The following is a 26416-nucleotide window of genomic DNA, read 5'->3' as shown; positions in this document are numbered from 1 at the left end:
TTATATCTGTGACACTAACACCAGCCATCTCTAGAACATGTATAAATGCTGGAAGATGGAAACAGGCATCTTGCTCGTTTCCATTGTTTCTTCCATTATTTTTTAAACCTGTTTGTGCCGTTTAATTTGTTTGCATGGTCCCTATAGTCCTGCATACAACGGGCATGGACACTTTGATTAGAGTATTTTCATGCAAAAAAATGTTTAAGCACAGTTCACTAGAAAGATGGTAAGTGCTAGCACCGTTTTTCTGGCCATTATAGACAGAATCTCTTTTGTAAACACTTCCTGTCTCCCTTTACTTTCTAGTTTAAGGCAGTAAAGTGCATCTGAAACCCCATAACCATTATATTTTCCAGAAAGCAGATTAGACCTTGTAGGAATATATGAACAAAGTGTTTGACACAATATGCTCAGCACTGAACACACAACCAAGAAAAATGAACTCTTTGGTGAACGAGGACTGAGATTTGCAAATAGGACATTTTCTAGCAACCTTCTTCTAAAATGCTGAAAAAGGCATATCTTTATGAAAAAATGAAAAAGACTGATTATTGTCTGTATCACTGTTCAGAGATTCAAGTCTTATAACCTTTTATTTCTTCTTACATTTTTGCTCCCGAAAATGCTCGGAGGATTACTGGGCAAAATAACTCCCACTATTTGCAATTTTTAAAATAAACTTACTGCAATCATGTCAACTGAAGATAATATGCCCAATACAACTATGCTGATTTAAAATACTCAACTAATTTAACAATAAAATTGAGGCTGCTGAGAAATCAAGTTGCAATACTTTGCATGAATTTTTAAAATTGTGCTCTTTGCAATTCAACTGCAAAAACCATGTCTCATGTCAATTTCCTCTGGTCAAATCTCTAAAGGCTTCATTTTACCATTTCTTTCCCTATTTTTTCTTTTATGTAGATATCAAAAGTACAATATATAGTGAGTCTTCTAAAAATATGTAAAGATATATATTTGAAGAAGAGTTGTAATATAAACTGCTAATGGACAACTACAGGACTCTATCAGGAATATAGATCATAATATAGTTATGTGATAAATATTTGCTCATAATGATGTTGGAGATTTTAGTCTGACAGTGAAATTGTATTATACTTGATTATGTAAAATATGAGTTTTCACTAATGTAGTACACATGTTGCCATTCAAATAGGAAATGTTAATTTTGTAACATTATACTTGTGATAAATTTTGGTGGGAGAGCTGTCCTTTTGCAGCAGCAGAAAAAATAATCTCTACTCAAATACATGTGAAGTAAATGCTAGATTATTATTTGGGAAGGTGGAGGTAGCCAAGGTCCACTGAAAAATAAATTTTAATCTTCATTAGCCATCGGAAAATGATTCAGGGCATGTACCCTACAAAAATTCTTTTGTGTGTGTTTATATAAATATATACACAATGAATATTTGTATAAGTCACACATATATGCATTGTGTAAATATTCATCCCAGGACTGGTGATATGGGGACAGGGAATTCTTGTTTTTAATTTTAGAAGTAGCAGGCACAGCCTCCTCTCTCTTTGCTGGAGGATCTTGCCATTTTTGGAAGACCTTAATATTGATTTCAGAGTGGTAGCCATGTTAGTCTGTATCAGCAAAAACAACAAGGAGACTAACAAATTTATTTGTGTGTCACATAAGGCTGTAAGATAAACTGCACCTCTCCCTTCTGTCAATTTTAGGAACAGAGGTACTGATTCTTAGTGTCTTTGATATTCCTGACATTTCTTTTGTTATCACTGAAATTTCTCACATACAACCAAAGCAAAACTTGTTTAAAGTTTGAAAGGCCACCTGTGTACATAAACTTCAATTCAGGAAGCTATCCTTATTCAGGACAACCCTTAATACATGCTTAACTTTGACTTCAGTGAGATTTAAGCACAAGCTCAAGTGCTGTCCAGAACAGGGATAGAGTGAGTGAGTGTTAAGCGCTTTACTAAATCAGAGCCTAATAAAAAGGTGTATACGGTAAAAGCAAATTTTATTTTGTTTTTAAGATCACCTTTAATTAATAATGATGAATGAAACATAGACTATCCCAAAAGATGTGCATAACAATTTAATGCATCATGGATTTAATTAAATGGAATAAGGTCAAATTCTGCTCTGTTACGTTAGTGCAACCCCACTGAAATTTATGGGCACGCACCAGTGTAATGGACAGCATAGTTGGCCCTACATTTCTAATTATAGTGCAAATAAACAATCTTCAGTCTCTGGCAGCTGTGGAGCTGGGATTAAAAGGTTGTTTGAACAGGGCAGGAGGTGGGCTAAAACTTCCAGCTCTGGACTAAAGCATATGGCAACTTAAATCTGCCTTTCCTGTCGTTATTTTATAGTTCACTTCAGTACTGCTTGCACAGGATACTCTCCATTTATCTTCCTGCACGAGGCCTGAAATATGTGGTTACCTTGTATATATTCAATAATGTTGGTGAAATAACTTGCCATATTGGATGTCATTTGAGGAGAAACTAGTTTAACACAAGTTATTTCACTCAGATCTCCAATTCTGGTGAAATGTGCCCCTTCCCTTCTCTGTGATATATAGGAGGTCATCCTCAGTTATCTGGTGGTCCCTTCTGGACTTAAACTGTGACATCACAACCATGAATTTCAACCTGTACAGCACATTCTGAGAATTCATGCATTGTAATGTACGTAATTGGGTCAGTTATATGTAAATTACAACTAATTTCCCAGGTATGAACTGCACATTTAATAATATCTGATATACCAAGTGGTCTTTGGGGCTTTTTGTTTTTGTTAAGTCTGATTCATTGCAATTTTTAAAAATAATGTTCCTAGGAACTTTTCTAAACAGCCATAATAAACTTTTGCATAAGATACTGAAGAACTATGTCTGCATTCAGAAGTACACAGCCTATCACAAGGCAATTTGATCTGTCAATAAAAAAACAGCAGCTGCAGAGTTGTTTTAACAGAGATGCATAGTGCAAAAATAAGTGTCTATATCTGCCATTGTTTTTATGTACAATACTTTAATATTCTAACAGAATTCCTATGAACATAAGAATACCCATACTGGGTCAGACCAAAGGTCCATCCAGCCCAGTATACTGTCTACTGACAGTAGCCAATGCCAAGTGCCCCAGAGGAAGTGAACCTAATAGGTAATGATCAAGTGATCTCTCTTCTGCCATCCATCTCCACCCTCTGACAAACAGAGGCTAGGGACACCATCCTTAGCCTTCCTGGCTAATAGCCATTAATGGACTTAACCTCGATGAATTTATCTAGTTCTCTTTTAAACCCTGTTATAGTCCTAGCCTTCACAACCTCCTCAGGCAAGGAATTCCACAGGTTGTGCACTGTGTGAAGAAGAACTTCCTTTTATTTGTTTTAAACCAGCTGTCCATTAATTTAATTTGGTGGCCCCTAGTTCTTATATTATGGGAACAAGTAAATAAATTTTCCTTATTACTTTCTCCACACCACTCTTGATTTTATATACCTCTATCATATCCCCCCTTAGTCTCCTCTTTTCCAAGCTGAAAAGTCCTAGCCTCTTTAATCTCTCCTCATATGGGACCCGTTCCAAACCTCTAATCATGGGATGATACAACATGAGGCAGAGAGGCAAACAATATAATACAAAGCAAATATAACTTGAGCTAAAACTTTCGGTCTACTTCAGTAACTTTAATAGATTTGGTTCAGTAAAGATAAATGCTAAGGTGCTGAGCACATGCTAACTATCTGCAAGTACTATGGACCACAGTGGGAATTGCAGGTGTTTAGCAAGGGAGCAACGCCTCTTGGGATTTGGCCTCTTTTTCTTTTATACCTAAGAATAAAATGCCTGTGCAATAATTAATATGGAAGAATTCTAGTTAGACAGCAATACTTCAGACACAGATTTGGGCAAAATAATAGCCAGTAAATTGAATGTTACTCTACAGTGAAATACAGTTGCAGAGAAAGCACAGGCTGTATCAGAAGAGGTATTTCATATGAGACAAGGCAGATACAGCACTAATGAAGCTGCATCTGAATTACCACAAGGATATTAATAAAATGGAGAGTATCCAAAGAAAAGCAACAAATATACTGAAGGATTTTGAAAACATGGTTAGGTATAGGTTAAAAAGCATTACTTAAATGAGGATTCACTAAGAGAATGTATAAAGCCAGATCCAATGCTGCACTGATGATACTCTATGCTGTGCTTCTGATGTGAAGGAACCCTAACCCTAGCTCCAAGTCCCCTACCCTTAGGAACCCTAACACTAGGGAGGGGCGCCCTACCCATAAGAACCCTAACCCTAGATCCAAGTACCATACCCTTAGGAACCCTAACCCTAGGGCAGGGCGCCCTACCCATAGGAACCCTAACCCTAGCTCCAAGTGCCCTACCCATAGGAACCCTAACCCTAGCTCCAAGTGCCCTACCCATAGGAACCCTAACCCTAGCTCCAAATGCCCTACACATAGGAACCCTAACCCTAGCTCTAAGTGCCCTACCCATAGGAACCCTAACCCTAGCTCCAAGTGCCCTACCCATAGGAACCCTAACCCTAGCTCCAAGTGCCCTACCCATAGGAACCCTAACCCTAGCTCCAAGTGCCCTACCCATAGGAACCCTAACCCTAGCTCCAAGTGCCCTACCCATAGGAACCCTAACCCTAGGGTCGGGTGCCCTACCCATAGGAACCCTAACCCTAGCTCCAAGTGCCCTATCCATATGAACCCTAACCCTAGCTCCAAGTGCCCTACCCTTAGGAACCCTAACCCTAGCGCGGGAAGCCATACCCATAGGAACCCTAACCCTAGCTCAAAGAGAACTACCCATAGGAACCCTAACCCTAGCTCCAAATGCCCTACCCTTAGGAACCCTAACCCTAGCTCCAAGTGCCCTACCCATAGGAACCCGAAACCTAGGTTCGTGTGCCCTACCCATAGGAACCCTAACCCTAGCTCCAAGTGCCCTATCCATATGAACCCTAACCCTAGCTGAAAGAGCCCTACCCATAGGAACCCTAACCCTAGCTCCAAGTGCCCTACCCTTAGGAACCCAACCCTAGCTCGAAGTGCCCTACCCATAGGAACCCTAACCCTAGCTCAAAGAGAACTACCCATAGGAACCCTAACCCTAGCTCCAAATGCCCTACCCTTAGGAACCCTAACCCTAGCTCCAAGTGCCCTACCCATAGGAACCCTAACCCTAGCTCCAAGTGCCCTACCCATAGGAACCCTAACCCTAGCTCCAAATGCCCTACACATAGGAACCCTAACCCTAGCTCCAAATGCCCTACACATAGGAACCCTAACCCTAGGGTCGGGTGTCCTACCCATAGGAACCCTAACCCTAGCTCCAAGTGCCCTACCCATAGGAACACTAACGCTAGCTCCAAGTGCCCTATCCATATGAACCCTAACCCTAGCTCCAAGTGCCCTACCCTTAGGAACCCTAACCCTAGCGCGGGAAGCCATACCCATAGGAACCCTAACCTTAGCTCGAAGTGCCCTACCCATAGGAACCCTAACCCTAGCTCCAAGTGCCCTACCCATAGGAACCCTAACCCTAGCTCCAAGTGCCCTACCCATAGGAACCCTAACCCTAGCTCCAAGTGCCCTACCCATAGGAACCCTAACTCTAGGGCGGGAAGCCTTACCCATAGGAACCCTAACCCTAGGGTCGGGTGCCCTACCCATAGGAACCCTAACCCTAGCTACAAGTGCCCTACCCATAGGAACCCTAACCCTAGCTCCAAGAGCCCTACCCATAGGAACCCTAACCCTAGCTCCAAGTGTCCTACACTTAGGAACCCTAACCCTAGCTCCAAGTGCCCTACCCATAGGAACCCTAACCCTAGCTCCAAGTGCCCTATCCACATGAACCCTAACCCTAGTTCCAAGTGCCCTACCCTTAGGAACCCTAACCCTAGCGCGGGAAGCCTTACCCATAGGAACCCTAACCCTAGCTCCAAGTGCCCTATCCATAGGAACCCTAACCCTAGCTCAAAGAGCCCTACCCATAGGAACCCTAACCCTAGCTCTAAGTGCCCTACCCTTAGGAACCCTAACCCTAGCTCCAAGTGCCCTACCCATAGGAACCCTAACCCTAGCTCCAAGTGCCCTACCCATAGGAACCCTAACCCTAGCTCCAAGTGCCCTACCCATAGGAACCCTAACTCTAGGGCGGGAAGCCTTACCCATAGGAACCCTAACCCTAGGGTCGGGTGCCCTACCCATAGGAACCCTAACCCTAGCTCCAAGTGCCCTACCCATAGGAACCCTAACCCTAGCTCCAAGTGCCCTACCCATAGGAACCCTAACTCTAGGGCGGGAAGCCTTACCCATAGGAACCCTAACCCTAGGGTCGGGTGCCCTACCCATAGGAACCCTAACCCTAGCTCCAAGTGCCCTATCCATATGAACCCTAACCCTAGCTCCAAGTGCCCTACCCTTAGGAACCCTAACCCTAGCGCGGGAAGCCATACCCATAGGAACCCTAACCCTAGCTCCAAGTGCCCTATCCATATGAACCCTAACCCTAGCTCAAAGAGCCCTACCCATAGGAACCCTAACCCTAGCTCCAAGTGCCCTACCCTTAGGAACCCTAACCCTAGCTCCAAGTGCCCTACCCATAGGAACCCTAACCCTAGCTCCAAGTGCCCTACCCATAGGAACCCTAACCCTAGCTCCAAGTGCCCTACCCATAGGAACCCTAACTCTAGGGCGGGAAGCCTTACCCATAGGAACCCTAACCCTAGGGTCGGGTGCCCTACCCATAGGAACCCTAATCCTAGCTACAAGTGCCCTACCCTTAGGAACCCTAACCCTAGCTCCAAGTGCCCTACCCATAGGAACCCTAACTCTAGGGCGGGAAGCCTTACCCATAGGAACCCTAACCCTAGGGTCGGGTGCCCTACCCATAGGAACCCTAACCCTAGCTCCAAGTGCCCTATCCATATGAACCCTAACCCTAGTTCCAAGTGCCCTACCCTTAGGAACCCTAACCCTAGCGCGGGAAGCCATACCCATAGGAACCCTAACCCTAGCTACAAGTGCCCTATCCATGTGAACCCTAACCCTAGCTCAAAGACCCCTACCCATAGGAACCCTAACCCTAGCTCCAAGTGCCCTACCCTTAGGAACCCTAACCCTAGCTCCAAGTGCCCTACCCATAGGAACCCTAACCCTAGCTACAAGTGCCCTATCCATAGGATCCCTAATCCTAGCTCCAAGTGCCCTATCCATAGGAACCCTAACCCTAGCTCCAAGTGCCCTACCCATAGGAACCCTAACCCTAGCTACAAGTGCCCTACCCATAGGAACCCTAACCCTAGGGTGGGAAGCCTTACCCATAGGAACCCTAAACCTAGGGTCGGGTGCCCTACCATAGGAACCCTAACCCGAGCTCCAAGTGCCGTATTCTTGTGAACCCTAACCCTAGGGCAGGAAGCCCTAACTATAGGAACTCTAACCCTACCTCCATGTGCCCTACCCATAGGAACCCTAACCCGAGCTCCAAGTGCCCTACCCTTAGGAACCCTAACCCTAGGGTGGGGTGCCCTACCCATAGGAACCCTAACCCTAGCTCCAAGTGCTCTACCTATAGGAAACCTAACCCTAGCTCCAAGTGCCCTACCCATAGGAACCCTAACCCTAGGGCAGGGCGCCCTACGCATAGGAACCCTAACCATAGCTCCAAGTGCCCTACCCATAGACAGTGGTGAGCTGGAGCCGGTTCCCACCTGTTCGCAGGAACCGGTTTTTAAATTTAGAAGCCCTTTTAGAACCGGTTTTCCTGCGAGGGACAACTGTTTCGAAAACGTCTTTTAAATTTAACAAAAGCCCCAGCTGCTCCCTGCCCTTCTCCCGGCCTCCCCTCACCTCTCTCCGTCTATGCCTCCTCTCCTGAATGCTCCCAAGGCTTCTCCTCCCCCTCCCTGGCTTCCCGCGAATCAGCTGTTTGCGCGGGAAGTCTGGGAGAGTTGAGAAGGAAGCAGCGGCTTCCCGCAGGTGAGCTTGGTCAGGGGGGCAGGGGTGCGAGAAGGGTTCCAGGTGCCGCATGGCTCAGGCCTGGCCCCCAACCCCATCCCCGGGTGGCGTGGCTCCGGCCCGGTCCCAACCTCGGCCAGCAGGGTGGCGCAGCTCCGGCCCTGTCCTGACCTCGGCTGGCTGGGCGGCGCGGCTCCGGCCCGGCCCCTGGGCCCGGCCGTCTGGCCGGCGTGGCCCCGGTCCGGTCCTGGCCAGCTGGGCATCCCGACTGCGGTCCCGGCTGAGCTCCCCGGCTCCGGTCCCAACCCCGGCCGAGCGGCCCAGCCCGGCCCCGGCCCGGCCCGGCCCCCACCTCAAGGCAGCACAGTAAGGGGGCAGGGAACATGGAGGGGGTGTTGGATAGAGGGCAGGGGAGTTGGGGGGGGTGGATTAGTGTTGGGGCGGTCGAAGGGCAGGAAACAGGGGGATTGAATGAGAGCAAGGGTCCCGGGTGGGGGCAGTCAGGAAGGAGCAGGGGTTGGATGGGGCGGTAGGGGGCAGTCATGGGACAGGGAAGGGGGGGTGGATGGGGCAGAGGTCTGGGGGGTGGCTGTCAAGGAACGTGGGGGGTTGGATGGGGCAGGAGTCCTGGGGTGGGCATGACCCCCTCATGGGGTGAGGAGGAGGGAACCGATTGTTAATATTTTGGCAGCTCATCACTGGATGTGACACTGCCCTGAGCCAGCTACTGGAGGACTCCTCCTGCATAGGGAGTATCCTAGGATGTCTTTTAGTCATTGTAGTAGCTCCCACCTCCCTGTGGCCAGAGGAGAAGTGTAACCAGGAGAAAAGGGGCATGACCACAGCAATTCCTGGCTGTTGGAGTAGCTCCTTGTGGTCATAAGCAATCATGATAATTTAATGGAGTATAATAAAATGATGATTATTATTACTGTTACACAGGTTGTCTCCTCTTTGCTCTACCTCCTATTTCATATTATCTTTTACAGGGAGCCTTATACTAGGGGCACAAAGGACATCCTTTGGGAACCTGGTGTCAAGACTACTCATTCCTAGCCAGGCTCCGCTTCCTGCCTTGACTTTAGGCTCTTTACTGTTGGAATCTATGAATCAGAGTAGGTGGAACACTAGTGGCTTCTTTTTATTCCCTCTTTATTCTATTTACATGTCGCCTGCTCTCAGGTGACATGTAAACTAGCAAGAGCAGATGCCTCCTCTGTAAGGGAAAACATTTTTTAAATGGGAGTTGTTAAATGAGAATATTTTAAAGTAAAACTAACAAAAGTTGTGTATGTCCCATGCGACAAGCTCCCCCTTCCCTCCAGCTAGCTCTCCCCCTAGCCGTGCAACACTTTCCTTTACAGGCTAGCACTACAGTTATTGAGGAGTTCTTGTTCCCTTTAGTCAACAGAGGCCTCAAGCGCTGAGCACCCACAACTCCAGCTGATGTCAGTGGGAAATGTAAGTGCTCAGAAAATTAGGGCCAAGCTGGACATCCCTAGCAGGTGCAACACAAGACACTTATCTGTTTCCTTGGCCTTTTTCTTGTTCCTTCCCTTCTAATTTTGTGTCTTGAATCTCTTCTTTATATTTTCTCTGGTACTCTGTTTCTCCTTCAACTCATTTTTGTCAACATCTGTTTCTCTTCACATTGAGGGAAGTCCTGCTTGTCATTACTATTACACAGACCTCTCGCTCTCCAACTGCTCAGTCCAACTGCCGCTTGCAACCTGCAGGGAACCTTCTGGCACCAACATTCCTTCCCCCATTCTGTTAAGGAAACATCACCCCAAAAATTCTGCCTGAAGCAAAAGCTAGAAGGTGTCCATCGAGAATGCTTAACCTTTTATGCATAAAGAGCAAATTAACTCCACTACAGACCCTCTTTGTAGCCCAGCAACAAGGCTCCCCTCCAGTGCAGGATCCTCTAGGGGTCCGTAGTGCTGGAGCTAGCCACACCTATACTGAATCCTCTTTCAGAGCCGACACATAGAAACAGCAGAAAGATATTTCTTTTTTAGCCCCTGTGAGATTTGACAGCATGGGGATTCAGTCCTTGTCTGGGATGGGGGCAGGAAACACATCCTGCCCCTTTGGTGTCTTTTAGTAGCCAGTCATAAAGAAAAGAAGTAGTCTTTAGCTGTAAGCTGTAGGCTCAGCTGTGCAAATGCTGTTTCATGGTACAATATTAAGCACTTTTTAAATGGGCCCATCCTGTATTCCTTACCAAAACAATGGGAGCTTTGCCTGAGTGTGGGATGCAAGATTAGGCCCTAAGATTGTCTTCCTCCCCCAACTGTGACCTTTCTTAAAAGTCATAAACTGGAAGTATTTTAGACCATTAATATACCATATTTACTTTGCAGACAAGAAAATCTTCCTATGATCTACGTAGAAGAGAAATGCTCCTGCCAGCGTAAAGTGGCATTGAAAGCTCCTTTTGTAGTGTCTTCAGACTGGGTGAGTGAATAGAATTTGGGCCACTATACATAGCTGTAATGTAGTTTAACTCAATAAATTGCTACTTACGTAAGTGAGGCCAGTCACTCCATTACTTTCTACATTCTTCTCTTTGGTTGAATTATTTTTGGGGCCAGAAAAACATTTACTCTTCATACGTGGCATTTTCTGTTAATTCCACAACTCTTTCTTTTCTAAAAATGGAAAAGAAAAGAAAAAATAATTACAAAAACACAGCAAAGGTAAGTGAGCCTGAAGCCATTTCCATTCCCACCGCCTTTTCATTCAGTTAAACTGTGTTTAAGAAACACTTATCTCACATCAGCAGTTCCCTAAACAAAAGCTGATCTGGTAGGATGCAGAACAGCAACTTTTGGGGCCAGGTCCACAGTTGGGTATTAAGGAATGGAGCTGTGCTGATTTTTCCATGGGAATTACCTGTGTCCTCCAAAGGAGTTAGTTTGCGTCAGATTTTTGTGATGTATTTCTAGTGTTAAAATGTTCACATAAAAATCAAATTCAAGATTGGGTGGGCAATGCACCTTTGATATTCCTCCTCTTGGGCTGCTAGTTCTGAACTTCTTCCTCCATCCACTTCCAGGCCCTAGCTGGGGCGTGCTCAGGAATAAAAATGGGATGGCTTTTGGAGGGGCATGTTCTATGCATCCCTCAGGGCCAGAGGAGCTCTGTGCCCCCTCCAATTATTGGAGGTGTCTCTGCCCCTACTTGTCCCCCGACCCCTTGTGCATTTCCATGGGCCCCAGTTTTATATCTGGTCAGACTGAACTTTCTCTTGTTGGGCTGCCAATTCTTACTCTCCCCTTTTCACCGTGGCCCCTCTTTCATGTTTAAATGGAGAGATTGAAATCTGAGATTCACTTAGAAATATTCCTAGAATATTGCACAATGCAATTACTGTGAAAGAATCCCACACACACAACTGAAAATCTCTGTAAGGTCTTATACTCATTCTTTTTGTCAGGAATGGACTGCTAGCAATTCTTGGCATGTGTTCCATGTACTGAGCTTACACAACCAACTGGCAATATTTCAGTGAAGCTGGATATAGAAAAAAAACAGAGATCCTTTGGGTGAGGGCAGAGGAATGATTGCAGGTATTTAATACAGAGACTACATGTGAAAAATAGCTTTTTATATTTCCAGTGCAACCGTCTAGTGTGAGAGACATTGAGACAGATTCATTTTAGAATTCAGTACAGTTATTTTATGATGAATGCATTGAATAACTTGACATTCAAAATCTCCTGTTTGATTATATTCTTTTGATTTGTGGGGCCTTGATGATATATGTCACAATGCTGAGAAATATGTGAAACTTTTGCCACATTTGGAAAAGGTGAAGTCTCTCTATATTGAGACAAATAATCTGATTATTATTATTATTATTATTATTATTATTTATTATTGGGAGGAGGGATAGCTCAGTGATTTGAGCATTGGCCTGCTAAACCCAGGGTTGTGAGTTCAATCCTTGAGGGGGCCATTTAGGGAACTGGGATAACAAAAACAAACAAACAACTGTTTGGGGATTTGTCCTGCTTTGAGCAGGTGGTTGGACTAGATGATCTCCTGAGGTCCCTTCCAACCCTGATATTCTATGATCAGACTATTCAGCTTTGTTCCTTTACCTAGAGAGTAGACAGTGCATCCTATATGATCTAGCATAACTTTACATGGCTTCATCACTTATGCATAATGAGGTTGTTCCAAATTCATAACAATAAATGCTTTCTATCACATCCTACCTCACCTTCCTTTAGGCATTCTCTGTGGGCCAGATCATCAGCTGATTAAAGTGGTGATTAAAGCTCACATCCATATGGTTGAGTGTATGTTTAAGGGCCTAGGTATCAGTACTCAGCCTGAACTTAGGAGGAAGGTCTCGTAGCAGATATCCTGGATAAGTAGAGAACATAAGAACGGCTACATTGGGTCAGACCAATGGTCTACTTAGCCCAGTATCCTGTCTTCCAGCAGTGGCCAATGCCAGGTGCTTCAGAGGGAATGAACAGAACAGGTAATCATCAAGTGATCCATTGCCCATTCCCAGCTTCTGGCAAACAGAGGCTAAGGACACTTCAGAGCATGGTTTTGCATCCCTTCCCTTCCTGGCTAATAGCCATTCATGGGCCTATCCTCCATTAACTTACCTAGTTCTTTTTTGAACTCTGTTATAGTCTTGGCCTTCACAACATCTTCTGGCAAAGAGTGCCACAGGTTGACTGTGCATTGTGAGAAGAAATATTTCCTTTTGTTTGTTTTAAACCTGCTGCCTATTAATTTCATTTGGTGACCCCTCATTCTTATGTACTAAGAAGGAGTAAATGACTTTCCTTATTTACTTTCTCCACATCAGTCATGATTTTATAGATCTCTATCATATCCCCCCCTTTGTTGCATCCGACGAAGTGGGTATTCAGCCACGAAAGCTCATGCTCCAATACGTCTGTTAGTCTATAAGGTGCCACAGGACTCTTTGCCCCCTTTGTTGTCTCTTTTCCAAGCTGAAAAGTCCCAGTCTTATTAATCTCTTCTCATATGAAAGCTAATAATTTTTATGCCCTTTCTGTACCTTTTCCAATTCCAATTATCTTTTTTGAAATGGGGGCGACCAGATCTGCATGCAGTATTCAAGATGTGGGCATACCATGGATTTATATAAAGGCAATATGATATTTTCTGTCTTACTATCTATCCCTTTCCTAATGATTGGGTTACCTTTTTTGACTCCTGCTGCACACTGAGTGGATGTTTTCAGAGAACTATCCACAGTGATACCGAAATCTCTTTCTTGAGTAGTAACAGCTAATTTAGGCCCCATCATTTTATATGTATTGTTGGGGTTATGTTTTCCACTGTGCATTACTTTTTGCATTTATCAACATTGAATTTAATCTGCCATTTTGTTGCCCAGTCACCCAGTTTTATGAGTTCCCTTTGTAACACTTCACAGTCTGCCTGGGACTTAACTATGTTGAGTAGTTTTGTATCATCTGCAAATTTTGCCATCTTCCTATTTATCCCTTTTGCAAATGATTTATGAATATGTGGAACAGTACTGGCCCCAGTACAGACACCTGAGGGACACCACTATTTACCTGTCTCCATTTCTGAAAACTGACCATTTATTCCTACCCTTTATTTCCTGTCTTTTAACCAGTTACTGGCCAATGAAAGGACCTTCCCTCTTAGTTTGCTTAAGAGCCTTTGGTGAGGGACCTTGTCTAAGGCTTTCTGAAAATCTAAGTACACTATATCCACTGGATCACCCTTGTTCACATGCTTGTTGACCCCACAAAGAATTCTAATAGATTGGTGAGGTATGATTTCCCTTTACAAAAGCCATGAAGACTGATGCAAAAAATTTGTTTAGTTTCTCTGCTGTGACCTTACCTTACTTGAGTGTTCCTTTAGCATCTCAATCATCCAGTGGTCACATTGGTTGTTTAGCAGGCTTCCTGCTTCTGAAGTACTTAAATTTTTTTGCTGTTACTTTTTGAGTCTTTGCCTAACTGTTCTTCAAATTCTTTGTTGGCCTTCCTAATTATATTTTTACACTTTACTTGCCAGAGCTTATGCTGTTTTCTACTTTCCTCAATAGGATTTAACTTTCAGTTTTTAAAGGATGGCTTTTTGCCTCTAACTGCTTCTTTTACTAGAAATGCCGGAAAGTTAAGACAAATTAACTAAAGGTATGAAATTAAAGTGCATTAAATCCCTGTGTGGTTGCTCTCATCCAGAAGTCAAGTGGCCTTAGCTTGCTTTATCTTAATTCCACAGGATTAATCCAGTAGTTTAGAGAGGTGAGAGGAATGCAATTCCCAAAGGAGACCATCAGAGTCAGGCCATGTGTACACTACAAATTTATGTTGACTCAAGTTATGTTGAGTTTATAAAGCTGTGATATAATAGGTTGCTGAGACTAGCCTGTACAGGCTGGAGCTTTGGTGCCTGTTGTGGAATGGCTCTGCACCCACTAAGGAAGAAATGCATCTGTAGAATAAAGACAGTAGCTGCAGAAAGGTTCTGGGGCTGGATTGGGAGCTTATATTGCAGTAACTTTAATAAAAAACAGTATCATGTGTGACGGTCTAGAGTGAGCCCCAGGGAACAGCTAACTTCATCCAGCATGAAACTGTTTCATTGTGTGTACTTTTCTCAAAAGATATTTCAACAATATAAAGTCTTGCGTCCTAAAGTAAAATGTTCCCCTATTAAAAAAAAAAAAGTAAAAGAAACCTATCAGCTGTAATTATCATTTCAAAAGACATACTCGGTTAAATATACCACAGTCCAGTAATAGTGTCATTATCTGATAGTATACATTACTGTATATAAAAAATTTATCTTGTCGTCCTCTCTATTAATGAGAGGAATTAATTACTCAGAGTAGCAATGGGTACAAAATAGTTAGAGGTTGCACTTCAAAAGAAATAAGGTGGAAGCGTTGCACAGTGTATGATCTGTTTTCATTGACATTGTTACTTATAATATAGATTTTTAATGAAACAGAGTATTTTCATAACTAACAAAGTTAAGTCATACAGTTAATATAAAAGGTAAGTCATTTTTCTTTTAAATCTATGTCTGCATATTAAAACTCAATGGAACATGAATCTGGAAAAATAGTCTGATACCATTATATTATCATATAATATATGCAGTTTATTGCAGAATAATCTCACATTCATTCAAAGTTTATATTTGTCATGCACATACAAAAAAAGTGAAGCTTACATTACCATGTGAGTTAGAAGAGTTTGGCTTGTCCGGTTGAGGGAGCTTCTGTGCAAAGGACAAAGTTCTTGTGGCAAATGTTTTTACATCTGGTAGTATTGCAGCAATTTCTCAGTGTAATTAGTCTAAAGGTTAGATTAGAGAGTCCTATGCAATTCTAGATAAAGCACTTATATAATTAAATGTGTCTCTTATAAAAGTCAATTTGTAATGTGTAAGAAAAATAGTTGGAGGTAGGAATCAGAGCTGAGAACTAAGAATTAGGATTTCTGGGTTCGCTTCATGGCTCTGACCCTCTGTGTGACTTGAGCAAGTCTTAGGTCCAAATTTTCAGAAGTATTTATTATATCTTAATTTTGAGTGGCCAACATGAGACACTCAAGCCCTAGTTTTCAGAGGTGCTGAGCATGCACTTTGAAGTAAAATGGACTGTGTAGTGGAGTAAAGACGTTAATTTTTAAAAAGAATAAAATAAATAGATCTCTAAGCTGGCTAGTTTCTTGTAGGCTTCACAGTGGAAGTGGGAGTCAAGGGGAGGGGGACCTTGACTGAGAAAAGGTATGGCCTTGCTAACCAGCTCAACAGCATTTTGTGCCTTATCCAGCAGCACACTTAAGCACATGAAGTATGACTACTCACATGCTTAAGATTAAGTATGTGGTTTTAGTACCTTGCTGAACTTATTCCTAAATCAGGCCAGAGCAATTTTAGTTTACATGGGGTCAGACAGTCCAAGCTTCTTCCGGGAGCCACTGCATGGGTAGAGTTGCCAGCTCCTCCAGAAGTTTAAGTGGCGTGGTGGCAAATTGGAGGGGAAAGGTGGTGATATTCTTCCAAGCTCTGCCCACAGAATAAGCTTCACCCATTTGAGTCAACCAAAATGAGGTACTAGTCGTGGTAGATTGTTCAGAGATTCAAAATATGATTGTTCTATTTTCTGGGCTCCTCAAACTTGGTCCCCTTCAGCATGCTTTGAATGTGTCAATAGACCGTGCTGGGCTCCTCAAGCGTGGCTTCACCTTTTTGGTACTTAGAACCCCAGATATGCTCCTTGGGCGTGGCTCTTCCTTGGTGGGACTCAGATCTCTCCTTGGCTCATTTAACTTGGGGTAAAAGAATAAGTGGAGGTATCTCCCAGACACCACCCACGCATACTTAATTTTGCACTGTCACTTTGAGGATATTGTAAGGATGTAATCTTTCCTCTCCTTGCTTACATACTTTCATTAGCAAGTAGCTAATAGTGTTGACAATATCATCATTGAGCATCTGAGTTAATATCTCACTGAGATAAAGCGGCAGTTCACACCACTCAGAGCTATTGTTTCAGACCCATTGCATCAGTTAACCTAAAAAATGTGATCTCAATGTTTCTTAGCTACTGTAACACTTAGAGACTTTTTAAGAAAAATTAGGAGCTGAATTTTTGGAGCACATCATGGCAGTGTGAGAGGGGTACCAGTACACTATACCATGACATATTGGCCCAGCCTTAGCCCTGCTTGATATCAGACATCAGAAGGTCATAACATTGTCAACATTACACCTCCCACTGGTGCAGATGTATATTTTGCTGTTTCCCTAAAGTGAATGTTACCTGAAAAGCAAAGGCTCTGATTGCCAGGCCCAATTGTCCTTGCAAACCAGCTTTAGGGAATAGTCAGGTGACTCCATGGAGCCTATGATAATGGTAGATAACCAGCTGAACATGGGCTGCCTGTGCAATGCTGTAACTAAGAGTGAACACAGTCCTTGGAGATACAAGGGACTATCAAGTAAGAGTAAGGAGGCGGTATTACCTCTGTATATGACATAAGTGACACCATTACTGGAGTACTAGGTCCATATCTGATGTCCATATTTCAAAGAAGATGTCAAACAGTTGGAAGGGATTCAGCAAAGGGGTATAAGAATGTAAGGTCTGTTTTCCAGACCCCAAATCAATGAGAGACTTAAAAAGCTCAATCTAAACCTCTACCTTGATATAACACTGTCCTCGGGAGCCAAAAAATCTTACCGCATTATAGGTGAAACCGCATTATTTCAAACTTGCTTTGATCAGCCGGAGTGCGCAGCCTTACCACATTATCTCCGAATTCGTGTTATATTGGGTCGCGTTATATAGGGGTAGAGGTGTATTTCGTTTATCCAAGAGAGAGTTAAGTGGTGACTTGGTCACACTCCACTAGTACCTCCATGGGGAAGAGATTTCAGATAGTAAATAGTTCTTTAATCTAGTAGAAAGAGCTAATGAGATCTAATTGCTGCAAGCTGAAGCTAGTCAAATTCAGACTAGAAATAACACACACATTTTAACAGATATCCTTATCTAGGGATATGGTAGCGTCTCCATCACTTGGAGTCTTTAAATCAAGACTGGATATCTTTAAAAGATATGCTATCGCTCAAACAGAAGTTACAGGCTTGATGCAGATATTGCTGTTATGGCCTGTGTTATACCGGCAGTCAGATCATTATAATGGTTCCTTTGGGCCCTAAGTTCTAGGAAACTATGGAACTAATTGAGAAATCCCTTCGACATCTTATTGTGAGGGGCTAGTTCTTCACTTACTGAGTGATGTACTGCCTGCCACTAGAGAAGTTTAGGGAGGCAGAAACTCAAAGATTATTTGAGTGCACTTAAGTGGACAGCTCTTATTATTTATTGTTTGTATTATGTTCTGCATGTGGTTCCATGCACTGCTATAGCGTGACATTGCAGGGGTTTTTATTGCTACCACCCCGTACTGACATCTTCTTTAGCCCTTCATGGTTTACCTATACCTTCAGTGGCCTAGCCTTCTGGTCAGGTTGCCTTCTAGTTCAGCCCCTCTACCAGAGTAACAAAAGCCTAGCAAATTCCATATAAACGTCCAAAGAAATGAGTCTTCTGCCCCTCTTGGGCTACATTAAAGTTGCCTACTCTTCACCCCTAGTTTCAGGCCTGGCAGAGTTTATTTTCCTTAAGCCAAGGACTGCATTTCAGGGCTTTCCTTGGAGGCCCTCTTTTCCAGCAGGTTTCCCCTGACTTCCCTCTCCAGGACCTCCAGCAGCTTCTTGTAGGGATGTCTCCACTTCTTATAGGTCCTACTTCAGAACTTCCCACAGAAGCTCAACATGCTCCTCATGGGCGGCGGGTATCGTAAGCAGGGGTAGGCTGTGTCTTCCTAAACAGCTCAGTGTGGCCCCACCCATGCTCCGCCCTCAGGCCAGGCCCCCTCTTGCAGTTCCCAGTGCTCTGCCTTGGGCAGGGCATTTGGTGCTGGGACCACGCTGCCCAGAGTACCGGGCCGCCCGGCATGCTGGGAGCCCTGCCACCCACCCTGCCGGGGCTGGCAGCACCACCCTGTCATCTGGAGCACTGGGCTGGCTGTGCCGCCCAGAGCACCGAAGCTGGGGCCTCGCCTGTTGCTGGGGGCTGCGGTGGGGGTTCTCTAGGGTCCTGCAGGGGAGGAAGGGGGCAGATGGAGAGGGGCAGGGCCTTGGGCACAAGGGGAGGAGCTGGGGGCTAGGTACCCCCAACAGCCAGGTCACCAGCCACCCATGATGCTCCTTGTAGTCCCTTTTCAGGCTACTTTCATCAGACCTTTACCCAGGACAGGAAGTTTTCTCATCTGGGACTTCCTGCTCCAGTGAGTTCTCTTCTTTTCCCTGTGTAGTTCTCTTTGACCCTTTCACAATGAAGAGCTAGTTATAATTAAGTTACCAGATCAGGATCAGCTGGAGGATAACTGCTACATCACAGGCAAGGCCGAGCTGAACTCCCTGGTAAAGGGCCAGCCACCCTGTGACCGATCCCAGTCATGACTCAGGCCCCATTGTGCTTGTGACATACTATACCTTGGGTGAGCGTCTTGTAACCCCCATATTCCTCATCCGTATAGAATTGTGATAGTACATACCAAGCATGCCTTATAAGGTATCAGGGGAAAAGTTATGATCTGCTGAAAGTCATTTCTCTATCCATATATGTGTATCATTAATGCATATGAAGTGATGAGAATTGTGTTGTATGGTTGTCACATGCTGTAAATTGGGGAATGAGCCAGATATTAGCTCCCCAGAGGCAACAGCAAGGAAAGTAACCAACCCCCAGGTGGGATGTCAAACAACCCATCAACAGCTATTGTCCAGTAAGGGAGCTACAATTCAATGACTCACTTGCATGAGACCACACCAAGGGAATTGCTCAACCTTGCCTGGAGACTCAACAATGCCCCCCGGACATGCCTGGAGTTGTGTTCTCCAAGCACTTGGGACTGAGAGTATAAAACAGAACACTGAGGCCTCATGCTTGGCCTTTCTCCTGCCCCCACCTATGCTGCAAGCAACCAAGACACTCAGAAGAAGACTACAGACTCCAACAGAGGAGGCTGGCCCAGGTTTAAGGGACAAACCTGTATATTAAGGACTCATCCAGTGGGGTGAGAAAAACTGCTTAATCTAGATGTTGCCCAGTCTAATAGGGTTAAGAGTTTAGACTGAATGGTTATATTTTCTTTTCTTTTGGTATGATTCATTAGTGGCTCTGGGAGCGTTCATGCAATCTAGCTGGGTGTGGGGTTTCCCCATGCGGTTGTGCTGAGTGATAACAGTACCTGGACGGGTTTGTTGTTGGTCACTAGCAAGGCATTGTGAGAGACAGCCCAGGCTGGAGAGAGTTCAGGGGGCACAATGGTCCCAACAGTCCCAAGCTGCACCCCAGGGATCCCCATCACAGTGCTAACCCCTGTACAAACACGTAGTAAGAGACAGCCCCAGCCCTGAAGAGCTGTTCAAGACAGATCAGCAAAGCAGTCTTTTATATCAATAATTGGAATTTATTTCTTCTTGAAAGAATTTATAGAGCTCAAAAATTGAGTGAGGAGCTCTGCCTAGCTGATCTTAGGAACTAACCATCTGTCAGGAAGAGAAAAAAATGGATGGAGGGGAAGGATAGGCATAACTATAGATAGATGTGCTTCCTTTAATGCAGTAATGGTGCAAAATGTTTATCTGATGGCTCAGAAACCCTTTAAATGAATATGCACTAGCATAACATTTATATGAAGCTTAAACATTTATATGAACCCAATCCCCCTCTGAATGTTAAGCATATGTTTACATGCTTATTATGTCTAATTCCAGAAAGTTCAATGTTTCTCATGTTTATGTTTAATTTGCACTTTGGCATTCATGATTTTTAAACACCACATTGAACAGTATATTTAAATAGGCAAACAGCATCTACCAGTGCTTCTTTCCTGAAGAAGATGCTTAGTGGGCTAACGAGCAGGTTTGAAAACCTTCCCTCCTTGTCCCAGACAAAACCCCACAGCCAGGGCTGGCCCTAGACCAAATGGTGCCTCAGGCAAGGAGTGTCATTTGCGCACACACCCCTTCCATTTATTAAACTTTTGAATACCTTATTTTTTCTACAGCACCCTAAGCCCAGCGTCCTCATAAGCCCGGTACCCCAGGTGGTCACCTGCCCCTAAATCCAGCCCTGCCCATAGCCCAGCTGAAGTATTTGAGGTGGGGGCTGGAGAAGAGAAGTATCCTTCTGAGTAAGAAAACAGGAGTACTTGTGGCACCTTAAAGACTAACAAATTTATTGTAGCATGAGCTTTCGTGAGCTAAAGCTCACTTCTTCGGATGCATAGAATGGAACACACAGACAGGAGATATTTATACATACAGAGAACATGAAAAGGTGGAAGTATGCATACCAACAGGCAGAGTCTAATCAATTGAGATGAGCTATCGTTAGCAGGAGGAAAAAAAACTTTTTGAAGTGATAATTAAGATGGCCCATAGAAGGTGTGAGGAGAACTTAACATAGGGAAATAGATTCAATTGGTGTAATGACCCAACCATTCCCAGTCTTTATTAAGACCACAGTTCCATAAGAATCTCTTGTACGTATTTAAATATATCCTGTTAGTTTGGCATTTTCAAGCTGAATGCAAGATGGTTTATTAACATCTTCTTAGCAATGTGGCTAAACAAGTTAGTTTGCACTGTGGTTATTGCAGCAGATCTGTAAGACAACAGTTAGTATAAACTAGGGTGACCAGACAGGAAATGTGAAAAATCGGGACAGCGGGTGGTGGGTAATAGGCACCTATATAAGAGACAGCCCCAAATATCGGGACTGTCCCTATAAAATCGGGACATCTGGTCACCCTAGTATAAACATTTCTGTTACCACTGAGATTTTACCTCTGTACAGAAAAGCAGTAGTTCAAAGTACACCATCAAAGTCAGTAATTAACAAGGGGTCAGGTCACAGGCATTTTGACATTGCATATTTTTACATCAGCAAAGAACATGCTGAATGAGGTGTTTCAAGGGCCCAATCCAACAATCTGATCTGGGAGCTTGGATCACTCACTTTAATGGAACTTTGTGGGATCGGGGCCAAAGCTTGTCATATACCAACATTCCATCAGTAGGCCTTGAGAGGCCAATCCAATGCTGATGAAAAACAAGCAGCCTGGGCCTTATTCCACTTTCTCTTTTCTTCACATTTGTTTTTAGGGATTTGTTTCTAGTGAAAGAAAATAGTAGCTGGAAACGTGGAACAAGAGTGGTGATGACTCGGGAGAGGAGTGAGTGCAGTTATTTCCCGAAAGAGCTGGAGTTTCTTAAATCAAAATTTTGTACAATGGGGCCCTTATCCCAGCACTTGCTAAGACCCAGAGTCCAGTCTCAGCGTGTAGTGGGCTCTGTGGAAAACCTCAAAGGATTTTTTATTGTGTAGAGCTAAATCACAGCCTAGTTGGCACAAGAAAGGGGAACATAGATTTTTATCCTCTGGAAAAGACCTCCTATTGGCCAGGTCAGGAGTCCATGGGGATGGCTGAAGGGACAGACTTGTGTAGTACTGCACTTTGTGGCTTCTTGTAGCAGTTGCAGTGTTCCTCCAACTAGTGCGGTCTAGACTTGCCTGCTGGGAAGCTGGATAACTTGATTAACCCATGGGCCCTCACTTTGCACAAGGGGTGGTCCATGGGTCATCAGTACATTCCAGGCTTGTCTTGAGCACTTCAGAGAATTCCTGCCCTGCTACTTGCATAAGGAAAGAGGCTCCTTGTGCCTTTGCACATCTGAACAGCATAGGGGAGGATTTAGTCCATAATAAGAGTGAGCAAGAAACCATGAAACAGAGAAGAGCCAGGAGTCACTTATGAACCATCACACTTAACAGAAGACAATATATTGTTTGTATAAACTTCCATCCCCATGTTAGACTGTATATTTATAGTACATTTTGTCTCTCTTTAACAAAAACAATATACATTAATTGTAGGTGCCTGACATCTGGTGGCCGAGACAGCCGTAGCAACACTCAGAAAGCTTCAAGAGTAGAAGCTACTTGGAAGTTTGGCAGATGTGAGGTATGGTATTAATATAATAATATATGGAGATATGCCTATCTCATAAAACTGGAAGGGACCCCGAAAGGTCATTGAGTCCAGTCCCCTGCCTTCACTAGCAGGACCAAGTACTGATTTTGCCCCAGATCCCTAAGTGACCCCCTCAAGGATTGAACTCACCCAGGCCAATGCTCAAACCACTGAGTGATGTGATGAACAATTAACAAATAGAAAAAGCAGCACTTTACTTTGAAACCCGGGTTTCTCCACATGTCTGCTGCACTATTTAAATACCTACCCATAATTTCCTTTTATTAACTATGGTGCATTTTTTTTATTTTGCTTTTATTACTAGTGCAATGTGAGTGCTAAAAGGGTAGGCAACCCTCTCTAAAGCCCATCGAGAGAGAGAATGACTTCAGTGTGTTAGTGGGCACAGAGTCTGTCCATGCAGAGAGCAGCTTGCAGGGTCAGGGCCTAAAACAGAGCACCTGAAACCCTCTGTATCTAAGGGACAGCCAAAGTGTGAGAAGGGAAACAGACAGAGAGAAGGAAAGTGATTTATAAGTCACACAGCAGGTCAGTTTTAGAGCCAGGACTAGAACCTATATCCTCATAGTCAGGGCTGACCTTAGGGGTGAGTGAGCTGGCCCCACACAGGGTGTGGTACTCAAGAGGACACCATGCTGGTACCCCCTACCCACCTGACCTGCCCAGCTCACAGCCAGTAGAGCTTAGAGGCAGTCAAGCACGTGTGGGCAGTGTCTGGAGAGGAGGGATGGACCGAGCTGCAGAGGGGCAGATGGACCTGCCAGGTAACCCCTCTGAAGTGGGGGGTTCCTCTCCTCTACCGCTGCCCTGCTCCATTGCCATCTACAGCCACTGCTGGTCCTGTCCCCACTCCACCAGACTATGAAGCTGCCCCGGCCAATCTCGGACCTGGAGCCTGCCTTCTGTCTGCAGGGCGGGGGAGCGGGAGGATGCTGATGTCAGGGTGTCCCCTTCCTCCCACCTGTATATCTAGTCTCCACTGAGCTGGGGTGGGTGTCAGGGGCAGAGGGAGCATATCTGTCCTGTTGCCTCTGGGTGCAAAGTGGGAGCTACCGCCTCTGGTGTTCAGGCTTCTGAATGCTCTTCTTAAAGAGACAGCATGCTGACACACTCACTCAGGAACACACCCACCCCACCACATACACTCACTCTGTCTCTCTCACACTCCCCCAACACACACACTGTCCAGCGCTCAGAGCTGGATGCCCGGTCAGCACTGGCCACCCAGCCAGTCCTTGTTTTGTTCCAAAATTAGGATTTTCAGACATTTGTTCAGACCAGGATTGTTTTTTCCCTTCATCAAAACGTACAATGAATATTTATGTTTTCTTGGGAAACTGACCATTCTGAAGAAAGTAAAAATGTCTAGATTGCGATTTGGGGATGGGTGGGAAAAGAAGCAAAGTTTTAAAATTTCGGTTAATAGTGTGTGAACCTTTGGTTTTTTAGCACTTTGGCTCATTTCATATTCAAATCTCCCCAGGACTTTGGCACACCACCAACCTACATATTGTCTATTAAAATCACTATGAATTATGATATTGCCATTCGTTGTATTAATTATATATAATCTATAATTGGTGTATAACGTATTGTGTGTGCATGATTTTACTTACTACTGCGCATTTGACTGTAACATGATTCGCTTTATGCATCATTTTAATACTCGGGCCAGTCTCTGAATGTGTATTTCTGAGGCGCGCCCCGCTGCTCTCTGCACTGATGATCGTGACCCCGCGGCTCGGGGGGTTCCCGGGGCGTTGGGTGGGAGGGACGGTGGCTCCGTCTGGGCATTGGCTGCAGCCGCCGCCGCCGCGCCCAGCAGGTGGCAGCACGAAGCGCCCAGCGGCTGAGGATTGTCCCTGCCAGCAGCCCGTAGCGTGGCGAGCGGGTGCTGCGGATTTTGCCCGGCCCGGCCCGGCCATGGCCTCCGGCAGCGCCATCCAGATCCCCAGCCGCCTGCCGCTGCTGCTCACCCACGAGGGGGTCCTGCTGCCCGGCTCCACCATGCGCAGCAGCGTGGACTCGCCGCGGAACATGCAGCTGGTGCGGAGCCGGCTGCTGAAGGGCACCTCGCTGAAGAGCACCATCATCGGGGTGATCCCCAACACCAGCGACCCCGCCTCCGACGGCGACGAGCTGCCCTCGCTGCACCGGTGAGGGCCCGGCACAGCCACCGGCCGGTGGGAGCGGGCGCCCCCAGCCCTTTCCCTGATCCCCCGCCCGGCCCCCTCTCCCTGATCCCCCGCCCGGCCCCCTCTCCCTGATCCCCCGCCCGGCCGGGCTCGTTCCCCCCGCCCCCCGCCCGGCCGGGCTCGTTCCCCCCCCCCTCCTGCCCGGCCGGGCTCGTTCCCCCCCCCCCCTGCCCGGCCGGACTCGTCCCCCCCCAGCCCTCTTCCTGCTCGTCCACCCCCGTGCCTCCGTTCGGGCTCCCCCCGTGCCCGCCCCTCTCCATCCCCGCCCCGCCGGGCTCGCTCGCTCCCCCGTCCCCTCTCTCCGTGCCCCTTCCCCTCGTTGCCGCCCGGCCGGGCTCGCTCGCTCCCCCCCGTCCCCTCTCCCTGCCCGGCCTGGTATCCACTGCCTGCCCTTCTCCTCCTCCTTCTCCCCCCCTCTGCCCCGCCACCGTTGGGCTCTCCCATTCCTTGCACCCTCCGCTGCACACCCCCTGTCTGGGCGCCCTGTTCAGCTGGGTTCTCCCCCCACCCCCCTTCCTCCTCTGTCACCTCCCCATTGCCTACCCCCTGCCCAGCCAGGCCTCTCCTGCCTGGCTGCTACCAGGCTCTCTCATTCCCTGCCCTCTCCACCATACCCCCATCTCCCCCAAGCCTGGCCGAGTCCCCCATTCCCTGTGGCTGCCTTCTCCCTGCCATGCTCACTCCTTTCCAGCCACCACCATCCTCATCCCCTACCCAGGCCTCCTTGCCTCCGGCCTGGTCTCCCTGGTGCTTCCCTGGTGGGAAAGAGTGGCAAAATATTAGAAGAGAGGTAGAAGAGCATAAAATCATTATTTTTTTAAATTGAAACGTGCAAAAAATGAATCCTGGGTCATTTAAAGAATATGGTAATTATTCATGACTTATTGTTGTTTTCATGAGTAATGTGATTGAGACTGATCCTGCAAACACACATCTGAATACTTTAGTTACATGGGTTGTCTCATAAGCAAAATAGGTTGCATCCACTGGAATGATTGGTGCATAAATGTAAGGTATAGCCCAGGGATCAGCAACTTTTGGCAAATGGCCCACCGGAGTAAACACCCTGGCGGGCTGGGCCAGTTTGTTTACTTGCCGTGTTCACAGGTTAGGCCAATCGCGACTCCCACTGGCTGTGGTTCGCGGCTCCAGGCCAATGGGGGCTGCGGGAAGCGGCAGCCAGCACATCCCTGGGCCAGCTCCACTTCCCGTAGCCCCCATTGGCGTGGAGCAGCGAACCGCGACCCGTGGGAACCGCGATCAGCCAAACCTGTGGACGCCCATGTAAACAAACCAGCCCGGCCCACCAGGGTGCCAAAGGTTGCTGATCCCTGGTATAGCCCATTACAGACAATGTTAAGTTACTTAAGTCAGTTTTACCAGTGTAATTCCATTGACCTGAAATGGAGTAGCACCTGACTTACAACAGTGTGTAGTTGTAATAAGGCCCAGACTCCCTCTCAAAGAACTTAAATATTAAAATACAATGTCTCAGTCTTGCAAATTCTTACACACACAAGTAAATTTAAAGCACATGAGTTCCCACTGAGTTCAGTTGGGCTCTTCATGTTTATAAAGTTATATGTGTATGC

General features: G+C 45.7%; 2 protein-coding genes across 16 annotated transcripts in view; one reads left to right on the top strand and one right to left on the bottom strand.

The window, feature by feature from the left end:
- The window catches only part of ABCC12 (ATP binding cassette subfamily C member 12), a 97717-nt gene extending 82448 nt beyond the window's left edge, over positions 1–15269 (bottom strand). For 8 of the 10 annotated variants that reach the window (XM_044987593.1, XM_044987594.1, XM_044987595.1 and 5 more), the window contains exons 1-2: positions 15226–15269; positions 10532–10656 (exon numbers count right to left, since the gene is read on the bottom strand). In XM_044987593.1, coding sequence (XP_044843528.1) covers positions 10532–10627 — 96 coding nt within the window. In that variant the 5' untranslated portion in view covers positions 10628–10656; positions 15226–15269. Of the gene's footprint in view, positions 1–9527; positions 9714–10531; positions 10657–15225 lie in introns of those variants that run through there. The other 2 variants (XM_044987597.1, XM_044987598.1) reach the window with 1 other exon arrangement.
- The window catches only part of LONP2 (lon peptidase 2, peroxisomal), a 140986-nt gene that overhangs the window by 30464 nt on the left and 84106 nt on the right, over positions 1–26416 (top strand). For 2 of the 6 annotated variants that reach the window (XM_044987613.1, XM_044987612.1), the window contains exon 1: positions 24517–24785. In XM_044987613.1, coding sequence (XP_044843548.1) covers positions 24553–24785 — 233 coding nt within the window. In that variant the 5' untranslated portion in view covers positions 24517–24552. Of the gene's footprint in view, positions 1–10368; positions 10463–11497; positions 11578–22511; positions 22600–24516; positions 24786–26416 lie in introns of those variants that run through there. The other 4 variants (XM_044987610.1, XM_044987611.1, XR_006573563.1 and 1 more) reach the window with 4 other exon arrangements.

The sequence above is a fragment of the Mauremys mutica genome, chromosome 14, assembly GCF_020497125.1.
Source record: "Mauremys mutica isolate MM-2020 ecotype Southern chromosome 14, ASM2049712v1, whole genome shotgun sequence".
In the NCBI taxonomy this organism is placed as follows: domain Eukaryota; kingdom Metazoa; phylum Chordata; order Testudines; family Geoemydidae; genus Mauremys; species Mauremys mutica.
This window is presented reverse-complemented; position numbering and strand designations above follow the sequence as displayed.